This window comes from Rhinolophus sinicus, chromosome 3 (genome assembly GCF_057876585.1).
Source record: "Rhinolophus sinicus isolate RSI-liver-muscle chromosome 3, RSI-T2T, whole genome shotgun sequence".
In the NCBI taxonomy this organism is placed as follows: domain Eukaryota; kingdom Metazoa; phylum Chordata; class Mammalia; order Chiroptera; family Rhinolophidae; genus Rhinolophus; species Rhinolophus sinicus.
Window position 1 is genome coordinate 200580087 of NC_142503.1, and position 22566 is coordinate 200602652.

The window sequence follows — 22566 nt, forward strand, 5'->3', positions numbered from 1 at the left end:
GGAGCAGCCACTGGAAGGCAGCCTGGCGGTTTCTTATAAAACTAAACATGCTCTAACCAGAGGATCCAGCAATTGAGATCCTTGGTATTTACCCAAATGAATTAAAAACTTACATCCACACAAAAACCTAAACGCGAATGTTTATAGCAGCTTTATTCATAACAGCTAAAATTTGGAAGCTACCATGATGTCCTTTAGTAGGTGATGGATAAGCAAACTGCGGTCCATCCAGGCAATGAAGTATTATTCAGTGATTAAAAGAAATGAGCTATCAAGTCACAGACAGACATGGAGGAAACGTAAATGCATATTGCTAAGTGAAAGAAACCAGTTTGAAAAGGCTACACACTATATGATTCCAACTCTATGACATTCTGGAAAAGAAAAAAACTATGGAGACATAAAAAGATCAGGGGTCCATTTGTGACAACATGGATGGATCTTGAGATTATTATGCTAAGTGAAAAAAAATAAGTCAGGCAGAAAAAGTCGAGAACCATCTGACTTCACTCATATGTGGGATATGAAACTGAAGGCAGGGGCTGGCCTGGTGGCTCAGGTGGTGGGAGCTCCGTGCTCTTAACTCCAAGGGCTGCCGGTTTGATTCCCACATGGGCCAGTGGGCTCTCAACCACAAGGTTGCCAGTTCAACTCCTCGAGTCCCGCAAGGGATGGTGGGCAGCGCCCTCTGCAACTAAGATTGGCAGCTTGAGCTGAGTTGCCACTGAGCTCCCAGACGGCTCAGTTGGTTGGAGTGCGTCCTCTCAACCACAAGGTTGCCAGTTCGGTTCCTCGAGTCCCGCAGGGGATGGTGGGAAGAGCCCCCTGCAACTGAGATTGAGCACGGCACCTTGAGCTGAGCTGCCACTGAGCTCCCGGATGGCTCGGTTGGTTGGGGCACGTCCTCTCAGCCGGTTCGATTCCCACAGGGGATGGTGGGCTGCGCCCCCTGCAACTAGCAACGGCAACTAGACCTGGAGCTGAGCTGCGCCCTCCACAACTAAGATTGAAAGAACAACTTGATTTGGAAAAAAGGCTTGGAAGTATACACTGTTCCCCAATAAAGTCCTGTACCCCTTCCCCAATAAAGTCTTTAAAAAAAATAAAAATAAAAATAAAGTCTATTAATTTAAAATAGAAAATAATGGTACATACGTAAGGGTAAGTGCTGTCTCCGGCAATTCTGACTATATATATGCATATGCAGACATATGTGTGTGAATGGCTGGGTCGCCTTGTAAAAGGTGTTTCTTAGTGTAGGTCATGGTTCAAGAAGTTTGAAAGACACTGCTCGCAGGGCCTCATGAAACCCACCAGGATTAAATGAAAAATCACTGCACTGGGGTAAAAAGCAGTCCTGTCACGGCTTATCAGCGCTTATTATTAGGTGCTGTGATATGCCCTCACACATTCTCAATTCTCACACCAACTGTGAAACAGATACCACCCCTAATTTTACAGATTAGGGAAAGGAGGCTTGGGGAAGGTGAAGGCTTGTTGAAAGTCACTGAGCTAATAAATACCAGAGCAGGATTCAGCCCCGGTCTGACTCCAAAGCTATGACCCAGACCACTACTTTAAACGGCTTCAAAATAAAAAACGAAAGACAGCAGAAGTTTTAAGAAGAACCCTCCTACTTACAACATACTCATTATTTACTAACCTCTCAATTAACAAAGTTTTATCTAGTTTTTATAGTTGAAACTATCTGTGATGCAAAGTTAATCATTATACAAGGGAATCAGAACAAAAAATAATGCATTTTTAAATGAATCAACTATAAAGATGATCTCACTAAAACCATATAGATGTTCTAATTAAATTTTCTTGACCTTTCAAAATTTAAATTAGGTGTAGCAACAATTTTCAGAATAAGGCTTCCTCTATCTACGTTTTTCTTTGTAAATTTCAAGAAAATATATTCCTATACGTATTTTTAAAAAACATGTCTATCTACTCCTAGGAACATACCCAAGAGAATTATAAAAACATGTCTACACAAAAATTTGAACACAAATGTTTATAGCAGCATTATTCATAATAGCCAAAAAGTGGAAACAGCCCAAACAGACAAGTGGATAAACTGTGCTATATCTACACAATGAAATATTACCTTGGTCATAAAAAGGAATGAAATGAATGTCACAATATGGATGAACTTTAGAAACATTATGCCAAATGAAAGAAGCCAGGTACAAAAGGTCGCATACTGTGTGATTCCATTTACATGAGACGTCCAGAACAGGCAAATCCATAGAGACAGAAAGTAGATTAGAGGTTGCCAGGGGCTGTGAATTATACTTCACTCAAGCTGTTCTTAAAAAAATAAAAAAAAAGGGCAGCCCTGTAGCTCAGGCGGTTGGAGCTCTGTGCTCCTAACAGTGAAGGCCACCAGTTCGATTCCCACATGGGCCAGTGACTTGCGCCCTCTACAGCTAAGATTGTGAATAACAGCTCTCCCTGGAGCTGGGCTGCGGGGAACAGCCGGAGATCAATGTGAGCTGCCACTGGCTGCTGTGTGCTGCCATGAGTGGCCGGTGGCAGCACTAGCCGGCAGCTGCGAGTGACTGGCCGGCAGCTGGCATGTGGCCATCAGTCGGCATGAGTGGCCAGCCGGCAGCTGACGAGAGATGCTGTGAGCTGCTGTGAGCAGCCACCAATGACTGGCAACCGACTGCCTGAGCCAGGGGAGCACAGGCTCATAACACAAGCATGGGCCAGGGAGCTGCGCCCTACACAACTGGACTGAGAAACAACGGCTTAAAAAATGGGGGGCAGGGGAGGGCAAAAAAAAATCTAGCTATGCCAACCATTCAAATTATACAATCAGTAAAATATTTTCCCAATGGAAACAACTTTAAATAAACATTATATCATTTCCTTGTATATATTTTTCTTCTCTCAAGTAGTAAACATTTATAGTTGCACAAATCCTGTCTTATCATGTCTGTTAATACCAAAAGTTGAATACTAATCCTTTTGTCAGTAGGAAACAAAAGTTTAAAACAACATAATTTGATAATTAGCAAATTATGTCTCTGAAGAGCACTTGAATATAATCATGTGTATAGATACACCACAGTAAATTCTATTTGCCTGATACAAAATCAGAATAAAATGTACAAAGGAAAGTTAGGTCCAATAGCACTCCAATCTTTTTACAGATGACTGTCCATTTTCTCTTTCAGATTTGAGCCAGCTTTTGAAAACCAGGACACTACTTTGAATTTGCTTATAATGCTCTGAGTTACTATTCTCAAAATGTCTCTCATCTTTAGAAAACTATGTAAAACTGAAGTGTGGAAAACAGAAGTCCCAGTGCCTGGCGATTATCTACGCCACTTACAAAGGGAAATGCTGAAACAGATGTCCCTGAGGCCTTGTGGAATCTAAATCAGGCACTAATGACCTGGCCCGTGATAAGGCGTCCTAAGGAAGCGAGACAGACCACCGTTGTTACAGCAGAGTGAGACGGTGGATGAAGTTTCACCTAATTAGGTGAGTTCCATGGAAGAACAAGTCCAGTGCTAGCACTGTTCAATAACAACTGTAGCCAGGATCTAAAAATCACTATGTAAAGGAAAACATTCATTTACTAATCTCCATATAAGACCTGTTATTTATTTTTTTTTAAAAAGGCTTACCTAAGCTTCATTATCAACTTTAAAAAGTGAAACCTCAAAGTTTTTAAATAAGTTTTCACAATAAATGCCTGTTCACATTTTATGCTTAGGAAAATTGCTTGTTAGAGGTAAAGTATGTACAGAGCTACAAATTTTTCTCTTTTCCCCCCAAATTCTGCTAATATTGACATATTTTAAATGCTTAAAATCAGAATGAAGTTTATAACAAGATACGTACCATCAAAGGACTTTTACAACTTATTAATTATAGAAATAGCTATTATGGCAGTGCTTACTCACTGTGTTGGCGGACGGGCTTCTGTTTGCCCATGTTACATCAAGGACCTCTCCCAACAGGCCTATGGAGCAGGTGCTAGGATGATCCCGCCACTGCAGACAGACCGAAGGATTGCCCAAGGTCACATGACTACAAAGTGCCGGTGTTTCTGAGTCTAAAGCTTAGGTTTCTCCTCCAATAGCTCAGGAGTCAAACACTGCTCAAGTTCACGAGCACTTAAAACAAAACCACACAGCTACTCGAGTTCCTCACCCTGATGAAACCATAAGAAACAATCTATCCAAAAGTTAACAGATAGGAACATAAAATCACACTATTTTTTAATAATGGGAGAACCCACTTTATACATATAACGTACATGACCTTTGAAGAGTAAACACTGTAAGTATGAATATAAAAGTGAATTAGTACATTCATTATAAAACCCACAGATAAATGTACTCAATAGTCTAGACCACCTCCGGGAGAAAAAGGTGCAGACGAAAATTGAAACCTGTCCACTCTCCTGAACTCCCCTCTTTTGCGTCTTGACCTGGGTCCTGAGGTTTGGGTCTGCTCAGATACCAGAGAGCCTTTATAAAAACCTGTGTGCAATTTGCAAAATGGCAACACCATGCCTTCTGAAGAGAGAATTATGTATTCCATCACTTAGTAAAACACGAGGCTGCGTATGAGTTGTTATTTTATACAAGTGTAATTTTTACCTTTCTCCTATACCTCTTCTTACTACCTCTTCTACAACCACCTCTATTATGGAGAATGACTGAATTTCTGAATGTTAATATTGTCAAGAACTTATACACTTTCAGAAAGGGAAAAGAATGAACATTTTCTCAGCATCTACTAGACAGTCACACACCAACTGATTCAGTCTTCATGGCAAACTGAGACCCATACTAGGATGGCTTTCAGATGACAACGGTCTCCCCTCCTATTTGGGACTCACAGTTGGCCGGTTCTCAGGCACCATCCTTCCTTTAGATGCCCACCCCTCTTGCTATTGCTGACTCAACTCAGGAAGATACTTGACAAAAATATTCTTCAGTCCACAAGCATTTGCCAAGTGCCTACTATGTGCCAGGCACTGGTGATTCAGCACTGACAAAGCAGACAGGGTTTCCAGCCAGGTGGAGTCTGATTACAGTCTGGGGAAAGAAAGTAAGCAGGCAGAACACATGGTATGCTGGCTGGCGGTGTATACGATGGCGAAAAACTGCAGGCAAAGGACGGCGGGGATGGGACAATGCGAATGTTCAACAAGGCGATTAGAAAAGTCCTCGCTGAAGGAGGAAGAGCCCTGACGAGGCTGGTGTGAGGATGCAGGGCACAGTGAGACTCCTGGAGGTCACGCAGAGAAGCTGGGCAGACTGTGAAGGAGGCGCTGCCGCATCGCTGACGAGCAGGTGTGGACGCACGAGAACGGCTGTGCCACACAGCAGGTCTGCCACGCTTGCTGCTAAGGTCCCCAGAGCTGTCCCAATTGCTGCTCCACCTGAAGATTTAGTCGTTCAGCTTTCCCTTCGTGTCCTTCCAACAAATCCCCTCTTTTCTAAGATGTTAGAAAGTAAAAGCTGGTTTCCACCACTGGCAACCAAAATGAACTCAGGCACTAAAACCATCATCATTTTACAAATGAGGACCCTGAGGCATCGGGGAAGGTCCAGCCCTGGGCCGGGGCACCGCAGTTACTGATGTGGACGCCAGTCCGCACGGCTGCAAAGCTGGGCTTGTTCCATCACCCCCCACTTCCTCCCAGGTCTTGACTACTCCTCTGCCTGCAAACGGCAGAGCCTACAACCACCACCAAAACAAAAGGGGGCGGGCGTAGGGAGAAAAGGTCAGCAGCACAGATCCAGTCCTGGAGGTAGGCGTGAGAAGCAGGGACATCCTGTCAGGGAGACCCCCGGCCTTGCCTCCATTCCATAGGGTCAAGAGCCCCCCAGCAAGCCTGTTCAGCAAACACAGGGCAGTCCCAGCTCTGCACCGAGTTGAAAGCTCTGGCTGTTTCCATCCAGAAGAGGAGGGAAAATGGGGCTCAGGCTGGCAGGTCATCTTCCTTTACTCTTACCGTCCTCCTACAGTGCCACATGTTTTCTTTCCCCTCTGGTCTCAAAAATACTTAGTGTATTATTGTCGGCTTGGCACTCAGGATGTTCTCACAAGGATCCATATTTTAACACAAAAATAAAATACGCTGTTTCCCCGAAAATGAGACCTAGCCATTAGCTCTACTGCGCCTTCTGGAGCAAAAATTAATATTAGGCCCGGTCTCATTTCACTATAAGACCCAGTCTCATAAAACTAGGTATAATATAATATGATATAATATAATACCAGATCTTATATTAAATTTTTTTTTTGCTCCAAAAGACGCATTAGAGCTGATTGTCCGGCTAGGTCTTATTTTCGGGAAACACGGTATTGTGTTCCCTAAGTTAACATTCGTACTACTTGCATTAAAAGCACACATTTTAGGGGCCAACCCGGTGGCTCAGGCGGTTAGAGCTCCGTGCTCCCAACTCCCAAGGCTGCTGGTTCGATTCCCACATGGGCCAGTGGGCTCTCAACCACAAGGTTGTCAGTTCGATTCCTCGAGTCCCGCAAGGGATGGTGGGCTGCGCCCCCTACAACTAACATCGGCAACTGGACCTGGAGCTGAGCTGCGCCCTCCACAACTAAGATTGAAAGGACAACAACTTGACTTGGAAAAAAGTCCTGGAAGTACACACTGTTCCCCAATAAAGTCCTATTCCCCTTCCCCAATAAAATCTTAAAAAAGAAAAAAAAAGCACATATTTTAAGCTGCAAATCTAAGAGCACATCATATAGGTGACTTGATTTTTTTTTTCCCCAATAGTCACTAAAGTTATGTGGGGGAAAAGAAAAGATAAAAAATATTTTTTGGTAATTTGAGTTATTTTAGAATAAATTTAAGCTTCTTAAAACTTAGAGTAGATTAAGCGTCTTAATCCTTTTGTAAACATTCAATTCAATTAAAAGGGATATGCTGAGAGTTTCAAATTAAGGCTATCATAAAGACCAGTCATTAAACCTCAGAGCCAGAGGAACCTAATCTAACCACCACTCTTTCCCCATTTTACAGATGAGGAAGCAGAAGCCCAGAGAAGGAAATAATTTGTCAAGGTTAATAAATCTTATTAGTAACAAAACCAAGGCTGAAATCAGGTCTCTTGATTCTCAGCCCTGCAGGCTGCGTCCCTCTCAGCAGTTTATTTAGTGACATTGTTTACTTAATATTAAATGAGAAGGTCTGTAAAATGTCTAGCAAGAAGCCTGACATACACTATTCTCTCAAATTTAATTTCCTCTCTTATTTAAATACCGGACTATAATTTGTGCATTGAAAAAGTTAGGGAAAAACCCCAGGACTTTTAAAATTATAGAAATGAACTGAAATTTAGTCACAAAAGAGAATAATGAAACAAAATTGACACAGGAACACATAATCAAGTGCAAATTATGAACAGAAGTTGATCACAAAATGGAACTATAATATGCTTTGAAAATATTCTAAGAGGGCTCCATAAATATCAATGGGACCCTGGAAAATGTAAACTAAGTGACACAATTCTGTTCATAGCAAATAAGTCCAAGGCATTCAACAGGGATGCAGTAAGTGAGGTGACCACATAATGAAGAATAAACATGGCGACTTTGACTGAAAAAAGGAGCTAATGACAGACGGCCAGGACAACAGGCAAATGTCAAAACTTCCCTTGCATACCTGCATGTATGGCACCCAATCTAAATCACGGCTATGGAAAACTACATTGTCTCACACACAATAAAACACTCTCCAGAGAGGAATACCACAAAGCAACAGATAGTTTAAAGTCAGGTCTAAAGAGAAAACAAAAACCCACAGAACAGATCTCTCTTTTTTTCATGAAGATTCACCAACTATCTACTTAAACAGCAGGTGAAAGGTAAGCTTTATAAGAGGACCCATCAATCCTACCGCCAAAAATTCTTTGCCAATCCTTCATCTGACAGGAACAAGGAAAAGAAGGATTTATGACACGCACGTGAGGAGGTCGGAGCCCCACGCCACTGCGCAGCCGCAGGCTGCAGGAGCAGGTCACGAGAGGCCCGACGCCTTGCTCAAGGCCCAGTGTAAACCCAGGAATGCTCCAGAAGCCCACGACACCACATGCCCAGAAGGCCCAGGTCTCCTTTACGACAGGCATCACAAGTCGGCAGGCTGCCTCTCTCCAGGTGAGGCGGACAATGTTCTGAGTCTCCAAACAGAATGGCGGAGGGGATGGAGAGGGTTCATGTGTGCTGGGTACACGTGACCCAGCTGTAGGTCTTGTCTCTTTGACCCAAAGCAGCAGAAGTTCATGGGCCACAAGGACTCCGAGCCCCAGATCTGGGCCCCACCAGACAACCGAGTTGCTACCCACACCTGAGCAATCCTCTGGCCTTGGAATTCACACCTCAGAACCCAACTCCAACCTGCACGGGCTCTGCAGCCTACGCGTCTTCCTCCCCTCAGCTGCTATGTCCAGCAGACATGGTGGTGGTGCCCATGTACTGACCTCTCCGCACCAGACCTCGTGCTGAGCGTCCTCCACGCATCAGTCCTGCCAGAAATCCTGGGAAGAGGGTTTTGACTATTTAAAACAATTATCTTTATTATTTTCAGGTGGCAAATTAACAGACATTTTTTAAAAGAGTCTAACAATGGAGGAAATGAAAAACAGGCAGTCCCCGTAAAAATCCATACTTTAAACAGCTGGTATCTATCCTTTCGGACCTTTTTCTACACCACAAAATTCTTCACTTCTTTTTACAGTGAGACCACATTAGGTAGAATGTTGTTTTTCCAGCCAACACTGTATTTCGGGCATTTTTCCATGAGAACACACAGTTGTATTCATTCTTTCGTAGCCTATACATTATTTTCCTGTATGGCCACACCGTAATTATTTTATTTTACAGATGAGGAGACAGGCTCCAACAGGTTCTGTAACTTGTCTCAGGTCACACAGCTAGTAGGTGGCAGGGCCAGGCCTGGAACCAGGCCTACCTGATTCCAAAGCCTGCGTCCTCGAACACTCTGTCCCACAACGTACCAGTCTGCATGTTTCCATCAACTAGGCTAGGATCCCCTTGAGGACAGCCAAAGTGTCTGTCTGTGCCCAATGCCGAGCCCTGTGCTGGCACATCATAGAAGCCAACAAGTACTGTGGTGCACAGACCTGCTGAATGTCACCTTTCTGGGACTACGTTTCTCTTCCCTACTATGCCACTCACATTTTTCACAATGCCCTGCATGCTGTGGGGGCACAAACCTATCTGTTGTAATGATAGATCCAACACCCTGCATAGAGCTGCCTCTCACTTTGCCTGGGTCGCTTGGCTTCTCTCAGTCTCAGAATTCACGTGCAACTCAAGCTCAGAGCCCACCTGCTTCTCCAGAAGCTTCCCTAACAGGTCTTTCGCATGGAGGCCCCTCTATTCCGCCCTAACACATCATAAGAAGTTAGCACTAGAAAGGATCTTAGCAGTGATTTGTCTGGCCGCCTCCTCACTCTTTGGTAACAGAGATTGTAACCCATGGTTTTATGACAAACTAATAAGGCTTCAACCCACAAGAAATTGAAAATCTCATAACAAAAGTATAAGGCACTTAAACGTAGCGTATGCGAGGTACTACTTGGGGAGGGGGTGGGATATGAAGTCGGTCAGATTTTACAAAGATCTAAATGTCTGTTTGAGCCTCCAAAAACCTGAGAACCTCAAGTGTATAGTCCTGTCTCGCCTGACTCCACAGTAGTGCAGAATTTTGATCTCAGTAATCTCTAGCACCAGTCATCTCTGAATATTATCCAATACCTCAAACTTCTAGAAACGGGTTCTTCCATTGTATCGTTAACCATAAAACTTCAGATCTAGACTTTACTAAATTTTCACATAACAAAAACAGCTGGCAACACAAACAGCAAAGTTCATTTTTCCATTAAATTTAGTCATGGAACCCAGTAGCTACTTTGACTTGACTACCAAAGCGCGAGCAGCTACTATTACCACTGTACAAATATCCCCTTTTCCCTCCCAGTTACCCCATATCAGCCTTAGTATCTAATTACTAGCAACTCTCCAAAAGGACTCCTGTCAGAAACCAATTGGACCATAGGATACTCTCTGTTAACAATGATATTTGAGGATGTTTCCAATGCTAGAGACAAACAACCATGTAAGAGTATAAAGTGGACTCAGGCTTATTTGTTTTATGGCGAGACACTGCTGTATAACAGGCACAAGAAGCCAAAACCCAGAGTGTAAAAGCACAGTGCTACCTTGTACACAACACAAACTGGACACATTTGCAGGATCACTCATTCATTCATTTAGGAAAATTTTAGGGAGCCCAACCTGGCCCTGGGCCCCAGGCTCGGGGCACAGCCAGTCAACAAGACAGGCCCCATCTCCATCCTTACTACACCTGGAGCTGAGACAGAGAAGAGACACCAGGAACTAGAGTGGGAAACTGAGAGTGTCATGAGATGCCACAGAAGGGCTGCCTGATCCAGAGGCTGGTGTCAGGAAGCAACGTGCAGGCTGAGATGGAAGAAGTCAGCCACGGAGGGCAGTGGAGACTGTCTGGGAGCCAGGGGGTAGGCAGATTCTTTCATATTTTCCTAATTTTAATTATAATCCTAGATCCTTGAATTATTAATTACACTATTTCTCTGGTGGTTAAGTAGCCTCAATGTTGCAGCAAACAAGAAAATTAATTACCTAATGTCATGAATTAGAAAGTATCCTCACAAAATCAGTTTAACATTTTTTTGTTTACCTGTGAAAACCTGTTAAATGTGTATCTGAAATTAAGCAGTCTCCAAAGCAAGAATGTCTTTAAAATGTAGTACTGAATCGAAATCATTTAACATTTTGGAATAAATATTTGGGGGATAACAGCACACATCGATAGTGCTTATGATATGCCAGGAACTGTTCTAGGTTCTTTTCATATACGATATGGCCCCTGGCCACACATGGCTCCAACTGAGCTAACTGGCCACCCAAAATTAATTTCTTTTTATGCAGCTACTAGAACTTTGAAAATTGCACTGTGGCTCACATTGTTTCTATTGGACAGGGCTCACCTAAAATGTATCCAGCTGCTGTCTACATTACTGGTATTACTGACTCTTTTCTTGAGGACTCGTTCCATCAGGAGGAACCTGAACTACCACCCTGTGAGTAATGTACACTCGTGAGATCTCCAGTGTTGACTGAGGCAGGATGCCCACCCTCAGACCTCAGACCACAACCTCAGGTTGTGCGGAAAGCTGTGCCTTTCTATGGTTTCCAGCAGTCTGTGCACCCACAGCTACACCTCTCTAGCCACCTCGATGGAGCGTCTAAAGATTTAGAAGCGAGGTAAATCAGAACTGTGCAACATGTCAAGAATGAAGGTTAAGTGAGGCCTGACGAGGGTTCTCCATTGACGGTGGCCTCAACGCCAGATTCCCTGACAACATTTGGACCACTCAGAGATCTTTTCTGCCTCAACTATCTGTCTTATCCTAACACTCTTCTCATGGACTCCAGACACCAAGCATCAACGGTAACTTAAATTGGAGCATTCGCAACTCCGCTAAATTCCTGCAACAGTAGTTTGTTTGAGAAGATGAAAAAGTTGCGGAGATGGTAGTGGTGATGGTTGCTGAGCAATGTGAGTGTACAGAACTGTACACCTATGGGCGGCCGGTTAGCTCCGTTGGTTAGAGCGTGGTGCTCTTAACAACAAGGTTGTTGGTTCAATCCCCACATGGGCCACTGTGAGTTGCACCCTCCACAACTAAATTGAAACAATTACTTGACTTGGAGCTGATGGGTCCTGGAAAAATATACTTAAATAAAAAGTTAAAAAAAAATTTTACCTACAAACAGGTAAATTTTATTTTCTCATATTTTACCACAATTAAAAAAACAACCTTCAACAGTTTCATATCTGTTTCAGGATCAAGTTCAAATTCTTATGCAGGGCATAGATGGCCCTCAGAATCCAACCTCCCGGTACCTTTCTAACCTCCCTCCTGCTTCATCTGCTCGGGCACTTCCCCCTCCACACCACGGGGGGAATCAGATGTCAGTGCCCTGCGCATGTCAAGCCCTCCCTCTACCTAAGAGCCCTTCCCAATCACCTCCACCCCCTCTTCTTCATCCTTCTAAACTGCACTCCAGTGCCATCACCTCTGCAAATTCCCGACATCCCACGGTTGAGAAGACGCCTCTCGCCACTGTGCCACACCATACTTTGTCACTTGTGGGGTTCCTTATTTTTCAGAAAGGCATTTTGTTCCCATGACTGTTCCCACTGTGCGCTCCCTGAGAGCAGGGACTGCCCAGCGCTCACAGACCCAGCACTAAGTGATGCACCTTACACGCTTAGGGGCTGTTCAGTAACCAAATGATGCCTCCCAGAGGCCTGCAACGTCCTCAGCACGGGGACGCTGCCTGGGGAAGGCAACCAAGCCCTGCTCCCATGGACCTTCCACACATAAATGCCAGGTGGACATAAGTACTAGGACGAGAAATAATGCGCGTGAGGGTGGGGCATTTTGTACAAGGTGCCCTGGAAGGTGCCATCTAGGTAAAAGCCAGAAAGAAGTGGGTGAGCTTTTCAGCTCGGATACAACAGTGAGTGATTCTATCACTGATAAACCACTTATTCTAGTTCTGAACTGTGGTCTGCATAACAGAGGGTACTCAAACGAGAAGGTAAACTTGAACCATTCCCTCTCTGTCCTACCAACTTGAGAGCTTTGCCATCACCCCCGAGTCCTCTCAGCCTGCAGGACAGAGCATCCGTACCTCAGGGGGACCAAGTGCACTCACGAGCCTTTTCCAACTGAATCCCATCTGCCTGAAGCCTTACGGCTGCCGGACAAAACTTAAGAAGAGCAGACACTTATTGACTGCTTATTCCATATCTTAACAGAATGTTCTAAGCACTTGACAGTCCTCACAACAGCGTTTTGAAATATACTGTTATTAAACCCATTTTAAAGAGGAAAATAAGGCACAAAGTGGTTAAATAATTTGTCCAAGGTCACAGAGTTAGTAAGTGGCAAAGCTAGAATCTGAAACCAGTCTTGGCTCCAGAGTCTGAGCTGATAACCACTATGCTATATCATTTCACATTTGTATTTCCTATCATAAAATACCTTTGTTCCTACTGTAGGGGTGTTTTTTCCTGTTAATCCTAAAATTGTCAAATTTTATTTCATCTTTCTTCACATTTAACTGAACCTCACTTCTCATTTCTAGTTCTACCACAAAAATCTGTCTATACCTTGATCATTTGTGAGGTTAACCATTATTTACTGATAGTATTTTCAAGACTGCTATTAGATAGAAATATAAACATGCAATAGAGTAAAAAGCAAAACAAACTATCAATGCAGAAACACAGATTACACTGCTATAAAGGTGTGCATATAAAGTCCGCCCGGTGCTGGGAACAGACATGGGGGAGGGAGGCCCTGGCCAGCCCCTGCCCAGGGAAGCTTGGTCTAGTGGGAGCTCGGGTGGGGCTGACAGGCAAACTCACAACACAAAAGATGACGTGTGTGGTGTGCCACAGATTCCCAGGCAGCAATCTAAAACGCCAAAAACACATTAAAAACCACTTAATATAGGACAAATTATTTTTTTTTGACGTGTTTATTTTACCCTAAGATTTCATAGTAATGTCTTTCTGGATACAGCAGGTATCTCAAGCTCAACAGAGATAAAATAAACTCATTCTTCCCTAGAGCCCTCTAAATCTATTCCTTCTTAAGTGTTCTCTCTTAGTGAAAGGAAAAACAAGCCTGGCTGCTGAAGCAATAAACTTGTTATCCTCAGCTCCAGCCACTGCACTTCCTTCCTCTCTCTCAATCATAAACACCTTACACATGGGTACACACACTCACATGTACACACACATGCGAGCCATCACACTTGCTCATGTGTGCGCACACACACACATTATCACTCACACTCACACTCACTCCATCAGATCTATGTGAGCTCCTACTGACTGGATCTTTCTCTTCTTCAGGTCAAGTCCCGCTGGCACCAACTGGTCTCCTAATTGCTCTTCCTGTTTCCTTTTCTGTTTCCCTCACTCCACAGTCTATTCTCCCGTGGTGCCAGAATTCTCTTTCACACAAATTCGACTGTATCACTCCACATTTTAAAAATGTTTGGTGGGGGTGGCCGGTTGGCTCAGTGGTTGGAGGGCAGTGCTCATGACACCAAGGTCACCGGTTCGATTCCCACATGGGCCAGTGAGAAACAACAGCTTGAGCTTGGAGCTGAGTCGCTGGTGGGCGGCCAGCTTGCTCAGTAGTTAGTGTGCCATGTTCATAACACCCAGGTTGCCGGTTCAATTCCCACATGCACCAGTGAGCTTCGTCCTCCACAACAAGATTGAAAACAACGAATTGACTTGGAGCTGAGCTGCGCCCCCCACAACTAGATTAAAAAGGAATGACTTAACATGGAGCTAATGGGTCCTAGAAAAACACACTGTTTCCCCCACTATTCCCCAATTAAAAAAAAAAAAAAAGTTTGGTGGTTTCCTTTTTTGTTTTTGTTTTTTTTGTTTGGTGGTTTCTAATCATCCACAGGATCATATGTGAACCCTGTTACAGCAAACACACACACCTCTTCAAAATGGGGTCCAACACTACTTTCAATATCATATCTTCATTCAACTAACTATCATTGAACACCAACTACGTAGCCAGTCAGTGGCAAATAAAGAGACAGCTCCTGCCCTCACGAAAATTACAGTCAGGACAAGAAACAGACATTAATCAGTCACACAAACAAATGTTTAAGACTGCAACTATGCCAAGTGCTGCAAAGACACACCAGGCAAAACATTCTAAAATGAGAGCGTGGTGATGGCAAACAACCTTGTAAATACATTAAAACCTGCTGATCTGTGGACATTAAAAGGTGAATTTTATGGTACGTGAATTCTATTTTGTAAGAAAACCCACCAGGTTGAATGCCTCTATAGGTGGATTTGGCTAAGGCAAAGATCATGGAAGCTTTCCAGAGCAAGTGAAACTTATTACAAATATCTAATATTTATTGAGCATTTCCTGCACAGCAGGCATCTTTCACCGTAATAATCTATCTGATCCTCCTAACAACCCTATAAGGTTACTATTATTATCCTCCGCTTAAAGCCAAGGAACTGAGGAGTCAAGTAACTTTACCCCAGGTCAGAGAGCCAATAAATGGTGATGCCAGAATCCACACACAAGCCTGCTGACACCAGGGCCCACACTCTTATCTGCTGCCGTGAAGTCACCTAGGCAATGCCTGCTACTCAGAACTACTTACGATACAATGAGTAAAGCACTGTGTTTCACCCTTCCAGTGGACATCTCTCTCCGCGTCCTTGTCTTTACTGTAGCCTATAAGGCCCTGCGAGATCCTACACCCCCACCCCCACCGCCCCCTTTCTGACTGCATCTCCACTCTCCCCCTCACATCCTGTCTGCTCCAGCCATACGGGCCTCCTGGTGTTTCCCCAGTGTGCTGGGCATGTTCCTACCACAGGGCCTTCGCATCTATTTGCTGAGCTATGATGATTATAATCATAACATATGTCATAATTCGTGATTAGGCCAAAACTTCAGTTCACATGTATTCTAGACACACTAGCAAGATCCTGTACTGAACTGTACACTTAATATTTCGAACGTCATTTATTAATTTAAATCAAAACTACCTCATTTTTCCAGTCTTTTATTGTTCTGCATGATGTCACATGCAAAGATTTTTATCTTACAAAATCCAGTAACAGCAGGTTTTGCTTACCAATTAATATAAACAACAGTCATACAGCTATCTTTGCAGAGAAATAAAACAAAGCAATCAAGCCAAGAAAGTGTCATACTAGAACCTGATCCTCCGTTCAGCCTAGAACGATAGTTTGTGAAGTAACTATAGCAACCGCACTTCAAGGCACCAATCCCACCAAACTTTCACTGAGAAACTACTGACCATCTGTGCAAACACACACACAACGCATGCTGACAGCCAGTTATATAACGTCAATAAAATAACTTGGTGATATTTTAAGTTCCTATCATGCTAAAAGTCCTAAGTGACTCTTAAGCATATACACTTGCATAGACTGTTCACAGTAGGAGGCTGAGAAAGGAACCATACATTTAACACATTTACATTTAAAATAGAGTTGGCCTTCAAGATGATGAAAACTATCACATTTTATGAAAACGAATTCACCTTGGGATTCTTTTAAATACTAAGCTCCACTGGAGCCCAGCATGGGGGGGGGGGGCGTAAAATTTAGTCAAGCTCAATTTATTAGCCCCTTTAGCAAAATGCCTTGACTACAGCAAACTCCCCTACGTGACTGGCACAGACGCCTGGTGCAAAGGCTTTGAGTCAGACAGTGTGTTTTCAAACCTTGTTTTACCACTTGCTAGCCGGGGACCTTAGTCCAGTGTCCTTACCTTGCGAGCCTCCGTTCTCCCTAAGAATGGAGACACCACCACAGAACCTGGGACACTGCCTTCTCACCTAATGACAAACACCATTCACCGACTGCTATTCCTAAATTACATTGTAGGAAGTCAAAAAGCTGCAAAACTTTATGGCTGTATTTAATACTGTAGCCTTTAGAAGAATTATCCATATAGACTATTTTTAAGTTCAATAAAACTGTAATAATAAAAGCTTTTATATACAGATCTTTGTATGATCAAGACTTTGTTTTTCCCTTTATGATTTTTTTGGGCAAGCTAAAGGCTAGAAATAGTTTTATTATTTAAAATGGTAACATTATGCTTGTAATTTTAGTTTTTAAAAAACTAGTTTTTTGTTTTTGTTTTAAAAACGTCTCCATTCTTCAGTGTTTTGTTTACTGAATTAGGCTATAAATTCAAGCCTATCAAGTGACTTAATTATTAACAATAATAGTGAACATCTTCTGGGCTCTTCCTATCTGCTCGATCATACAGATACTTGGGCAGTGAACCAGCTCACCAAAAGGCCGCCGAAGCGAAGAGTGGCAGGTTCCTCAACCTCTGATGTAGCCAATAGGAGTATTATTGACCTTCACGAAAGCATCTGCTACGTAGCAAGTTCAGGACCAGCCATAACCACTTGATAATCACCAGGACCAACTCATTTTACAACAGGAAACTGAGGCCCAAAGAGATTAAGTCCAAAGGTCACAGTTACTAACAAGAGAGGACTAGAATCTAAGTCTCCCTACTTTCAGTTTGTTGTTTATCAATTACATTACAGCTGACGGCTTAAAAAGAGAAAGACCTATTCCAATACCTCAAAACGTTTCTACATTGTTGGGGAGAAAGTGAGTATCTGAAGTAAATGTTTGTTTATTGAGAGCTAAATATTAAGCACAAATTAATGTAACCCACAGCCTATAGTGCATATGCTGAAAGGGCTCCCAGGACTGAAACAAATGGAATCAGCTAGTCACGTTGTGCGGTGTCTACTGCAGGTAAGGAGTCCCACTGCTAACACCACCAAAACACTACCACCAGGCTCCGTTTCTTGCAAGTAAAACACATACCAGAGCCATACAACTTCCTTTACTCAAGTTAACATTCCTCTGAAGAGGAAAAAGTGTCCTTAGTGCCATTCCCCAGATATATTTCACCTCTGCATGAAGTATTTTACCAGCTGCAAAATGTTCACTCTTTCACAAACAATGATGCTGACAGTTTTCATCCTTTCCATGCTGAGTCTGGCTATTTTTATTAAAATTCTTATTTCTATGAAAGTTGGTTAGGGATAGCCTAAATGCGTTTAGGCCCAGATCTTAGGGACAAGCCAACAAATCATCTTTAAAGTATAGCCCATTTGTTTCTTGGGAAAACGTTTTTAAAATGTCACGCATTGACAAAAAGGTGAATGACTACAGATGCTAGCATTCAACATTATTGCAATGAGGGAATTTTCCAAAATATAACTTTGTTTAAAAGAAGACAATCATGGAACTTTATGTTACAGGCAAACTGAAGACTTCTACAAAGACTTTATTGTGTCAGATGAGAACATGGCCAGATTCTTTCCCATTTATTCCCAACAGCTGAGAGATTGGGTGGTGCAGTAAACCACCTGATCAATTAAAAGTTACCATAGACACTACACACTGACTACCAATTCTCAAATAAATTAAAATATACTCCAAACCTGTGTTCCCCAATATGGTAGCCACTAACCACGTGTGGTTACTGAGCAATTGAGATGTGCTAGTCTGAACTGAGATGTGCTATAAAATGTAAAACTTCACCAGATTCACAATGGATTCACACCAGATTTCAATGATTTAGTAGAAAAAACATAAAATGTATTAAATTTTTCATATTGAGTACATGTTGAAATGATAGGATTTTTTGACATGTTAAGTTAATAAAAGATATTATTAAAATACCACCTTTTTAATGTAGTTATTAGAAAATTTAAAATCGGGTTTATGCAGCTCACATTACACTCCTATCGGAAGTGCTGCTCACTACAAACTATGCAAAATATGAGCCAATCTCGCTTTGATGATTGATCATGATAATGAACACCAAACATACAATAAAGGAAGAAAATCTTATTTATAGCTTGGATATGTAGTTTAGGATGGTATCAAGTAAGAATTGCATGCATGTTCTTAAAACTTCGATTAAATTTATAGCCAACCTTGACTGTTAATAGAGATAGGATTCAATGCTACAAATAGTATTTTTACGGATCAAGAAGGAAATACAAAAGTAAAGGCCACAAAGAGGGACTAAGAGAAATAACATATTTCCAGAAGGCATTTTAAAACAAAAGCAGTGTGTTTTAAATAGTTACTAGTTTATAGTTAATAGTAAATAATTCAAATAGTTAATGTTTTTTTTAAAATCAGTATTTGATTATTTTGAGTATTATGAAATTTCCCAGATCCAGCTAAGCCAACTTCTTTAAAAAGGAACCTGGTAAGGTAGTGACTAGAAACTCTAACCATGAGGAATAGAGGTAAAATGTCTGAACGTACCATATGAAAAATATAAGCCAAGTTTCTTAACAGGGTATTTAAAATTAAACATTATACAATGATGAAATTAGTCAAAATTCTATTGCCATCCTTCAATATTACAATACTATGTAGTATAATACATCAATCAACTCTTACAGGTTTAACTCAAACTGCTTTCAAAATTCCAAAACACCATAATGCCTTTTCCAAATCCAGCCAGTGAGAATAAGGGAGGGAACAGTTTCCAAATGCCTTAACTTGCGAGGTTAAAATTAGAAACTGACAATTCAGAGCCATCTCAACAATAATAAATATTTGCATGGCATTCTGTTTGACAGGCACTTTGGACACATTCTTTTTGATCCTAGGGACGGTCCTCGAGCATCGGTATGTTTTCATCCCTACTTTAGAGGTAATTCCAGGCTCAAAGGCCTTGACTTGTTCAAGGTCACATAGCTAAAAAGTAGGAGAACCAGTACTTGACTGAACCTTCTGATGCTCATCCAATTCTCTTTCCATTACCAGACAATCGTTCATTTAAAACCAAATGTTTAGAAACTCAACAAGCCCTAATGCCAAAGAAGGATTTAAGGATCAGCTAGGTCAAACCTTAAGACTCTGCAAACACGATGTACTGGAATCGGTTCAAAAAGGGGCGAAGAGATTATCAAGAGACAGGAAATGACTTGAAAGATCCGGGGGGAAAATCTAATCTAAACGTCCTTGAGTGCAGCACAGCAGAAAAACAGTGTTCGAGTAGAAAACACAGAGAAACAGCACTTTCCTTCTGAAGTGTAATTCTCAATGTAGAAATTGTATGTTAAAAGAATGCTTTTGTTACTGTACTATAAACGCGTTTGAGAATTTTACTTAGCATAGAGGCAATCAGAAAACCAATACATCCAACTGGCTGCCACCAGTCCCACATTCTTCCCTGTAAGTCATGACATTTACCTCCCAAAAAGCCAGAGCAGAAAAATTATAATTCGGCACCACTGCGATGCAGCCTGCAGGGCAGGGTCCGGCGAGAGCACGGCAAGTCTAACGACCGGCGTCGCCTTTCGGGTAGGACGCCTCCTTGAGGGCAGGACAAAGGCGGCACCACCACAAACGAGCCTCACTCACCCTTCAGAGCGCACTGACAACCAGACTCACTAAAGCAAAACGCACGAACGTCAAAGACACAATAAAAGGGAATTCCTAGCAGGGCTCTGCAAATCCATTCCCCAGGTGAGCTCCTGAACACAACAGGGTTTCGGAATCAGGGCAGCACTACGGAAAAGGGTGGGTTTCGAGCGTGGGAACACCACACCACACGGGGGTGGCCGCACTGCCGACTCCGAGAACGCGAACCCAGCAAATTCCAGGCGCGGGTCACAGCAGCGCGGCGAGACCCCGAAACTGGGCGAGCGCCAAGCGACACCCCTGCCTCCCCGTCCACCGCCCGCCAGGACGGATGGAAAAATGACGGGCTCCAATTTCATCTCCTGCTTCCCCTCCCGGGCGTCCCAGCCGGGGAGGCTCGGCAGGAAGGGCCGTGGCTGAGGGGCGCCGGCCGGGGTCCCGGTGGCGCAGGGCGGCCCGCCCGGACCCCGCCCCCGCCCCCGCCCCCACTGCCGACCCCGGGATCCCGACCCCCGCCCGCGCTGACAGCCCGGTGCGCCCCCACCTGCCCTCCCGGGGGGCGCCGGGGCCCGGCGCGCCCGCCAGGCCACTTCCTTCCCCGCCCGGCCTCGCGCGAGCCCCGGGGGCGGGGAGCCGCAGGAGGAAAGAGGCTTGGCCCGCGGCCTGCGGAGGAAGCCGCCGCCGCCCGCACCCACCGGCATCATCGCGGCGCGGGTCCGCGACGCCCTCAGCCGCCTGACAGGACGCTCGGCGCCGCGCCGCGCCCGCCGCTCTGGCCGTCCTCACAGGCCGCGCGCCGCCGCCGTGCTCTCGGGCCCTCAGCGGCGAGGCGGCGGCTGCGGCAAGCTGCGGAGCCTAGCCGGCCCTGTCGCGGCCGCCGGTGCGCTGCGTCGCTGTCCCGGGACCTGCCGCCACCGCCTCCGCCCGACCGCCTCGCGTCGCCCGCCCGCGGGTTCTCTCCACAGCCCCTGCAGGCCCCGCCCCCAGCGCGTCGCCCCGCACCGGGCCATCCACCCCCTCCGATTGGCTCGGCGGGGCCGTGGGCGGGGCCGTGGGCGGGGTTTCACGACCCCACCGCCCAACCCCACTCTCGGCTGCGGCCAGGTGCGAGCGCGCCCGTGCGCGTCCGCGCTCCCGCGTGGGGGAGGGGCGGTAGCGCTGCGGGCGCCCAGCCGCTGCCCCGCCCCACGTGTCGGCCTGTGGGCCCTTGGCCGCGCGGGACCAAGAACACAGATTTTCAGAGGCCTCGGACATAGCGAAACGGAGGCCCAAAGAAGGAAGGGTCAGGCCGGGGCCCTGCAGCGAGTCACATCAGGGTCGGGACTCGAACCTCCGGCTCCCGGAGGCCGGCTTGGGGCGGGGCGCATACCACAGCGACGGCGCGCGCCCGCGTCTGACCGCTGCCTGACCCCTGCGCTCCGCGCCTCACAGCGCTGCAGAGAAGGGGCTGCGTACGTATGAGGGGCGTGGGTGAGCCCCGAAACGTCCATGTGACCAGGCTCCGCATTGCTCAGGGTGAACCCCCAAGTGGGCCTGGCGCTTTCCGTCCCTTGGGCCCCTGATTGTCCCCCACCCCGCGTCTTCTGCGGCTGCATCGGTGCTCTGCTCCCTGGGCCAGCGGGCGCTCCAGGGCACGTCTCAGCTCTCCTGCCTTGGTCCTCCACACAGGCAGTATTCCTGGCCTAGAACGCCTGTGCCCACCTGTGCCCGCGTCCTTCAATGCTGAACGTCCGAGGACAGGGCCCAGTCCTCATCTCTAGGCTCCAGGACTCTCCTTACAGCCTTCTTTCCAGTGACACCATCACCTCTGGCCTGAGCGCCTGAGTGACAGAGACCTGGACAGGACCACCCATGTGTGCAGAGCCCAGGGTAGGGCACGGAGCAGACCCTAGGAAAAGCTACCAGGCAGGCGGGTATCCTTCCTATGCCCTCCACACTGTGCCAATCACTTGAACGCTGACAGAGGTGAGACTGTGACTGATGTACTCCACAGGCACTACTGAAATGTCCACGAGGGCCCGGAACGTGGAGGTCTGTTTATGGCCCCAAACACCAAAGGCCATAAAACACCTTGGGAAGGGCCCAGCTCTTTGAAGAAGGCAGCAAGTGGTGGTCAGGGTCTGTCTGTAGCCTGTCTGCTCCTCTAAGACGCTCCAGGCTGCTGGGTGGAGCTGGAGAGCAAAGAGAGAGGCCAGGGAGACACCACTGTCCCCATCATGGGGACCGACCCTGCTCTTCAGAGACCACTGTCTGTGAGCCGGTGTGTGTTTGAGAGTGTAGACTTTTTCAGTTAGACACTGCCTCCACCGAACCCTCACTGTATGACCTCAGACAAGCTACAGCTCTCTGTATCTCTATTTGCCTATCTCTATAATGGCAGAGTACAGAAATAATAATGCCTGGCTCATAGGATTTGGGGAGGTTCAGACACGATGTACGAAAAGCTCCTAGCGCAGTCTGTGGCACCTGGTAGC

The 22566-nt window shown here is 45.1% G+C and overlaps 1 protein-coding gene across 2 annotated transcripts in view; it reads right to left on the reverse strand.

Moving 5' to 3' along the window:
- The window catches only part of PPP1R13B (protein phosphatase 1 regulatory subunit 13B), a 74586-nt gene extending 53557 nt beyond the window's left edge, over positions 1-21029 (reverse strand). For both annotated transcript variants that reach the window (XM_074326816.2, XM_088797538.1), the window contains exon 1: positions 20788-21029. In XM_074326816.2, the coding sequence (XP_074182917.1) occupies positions 20788-20796 (9 nt within the window). In that variant the 5' untranslated portion in view covers positions 20797-21029. The remainder of the gene's footprint in view (positions 1-20787) is intronic.
- Between the last annotated feature and the right edge of the window lie 1537 nt (positions 21030-22566).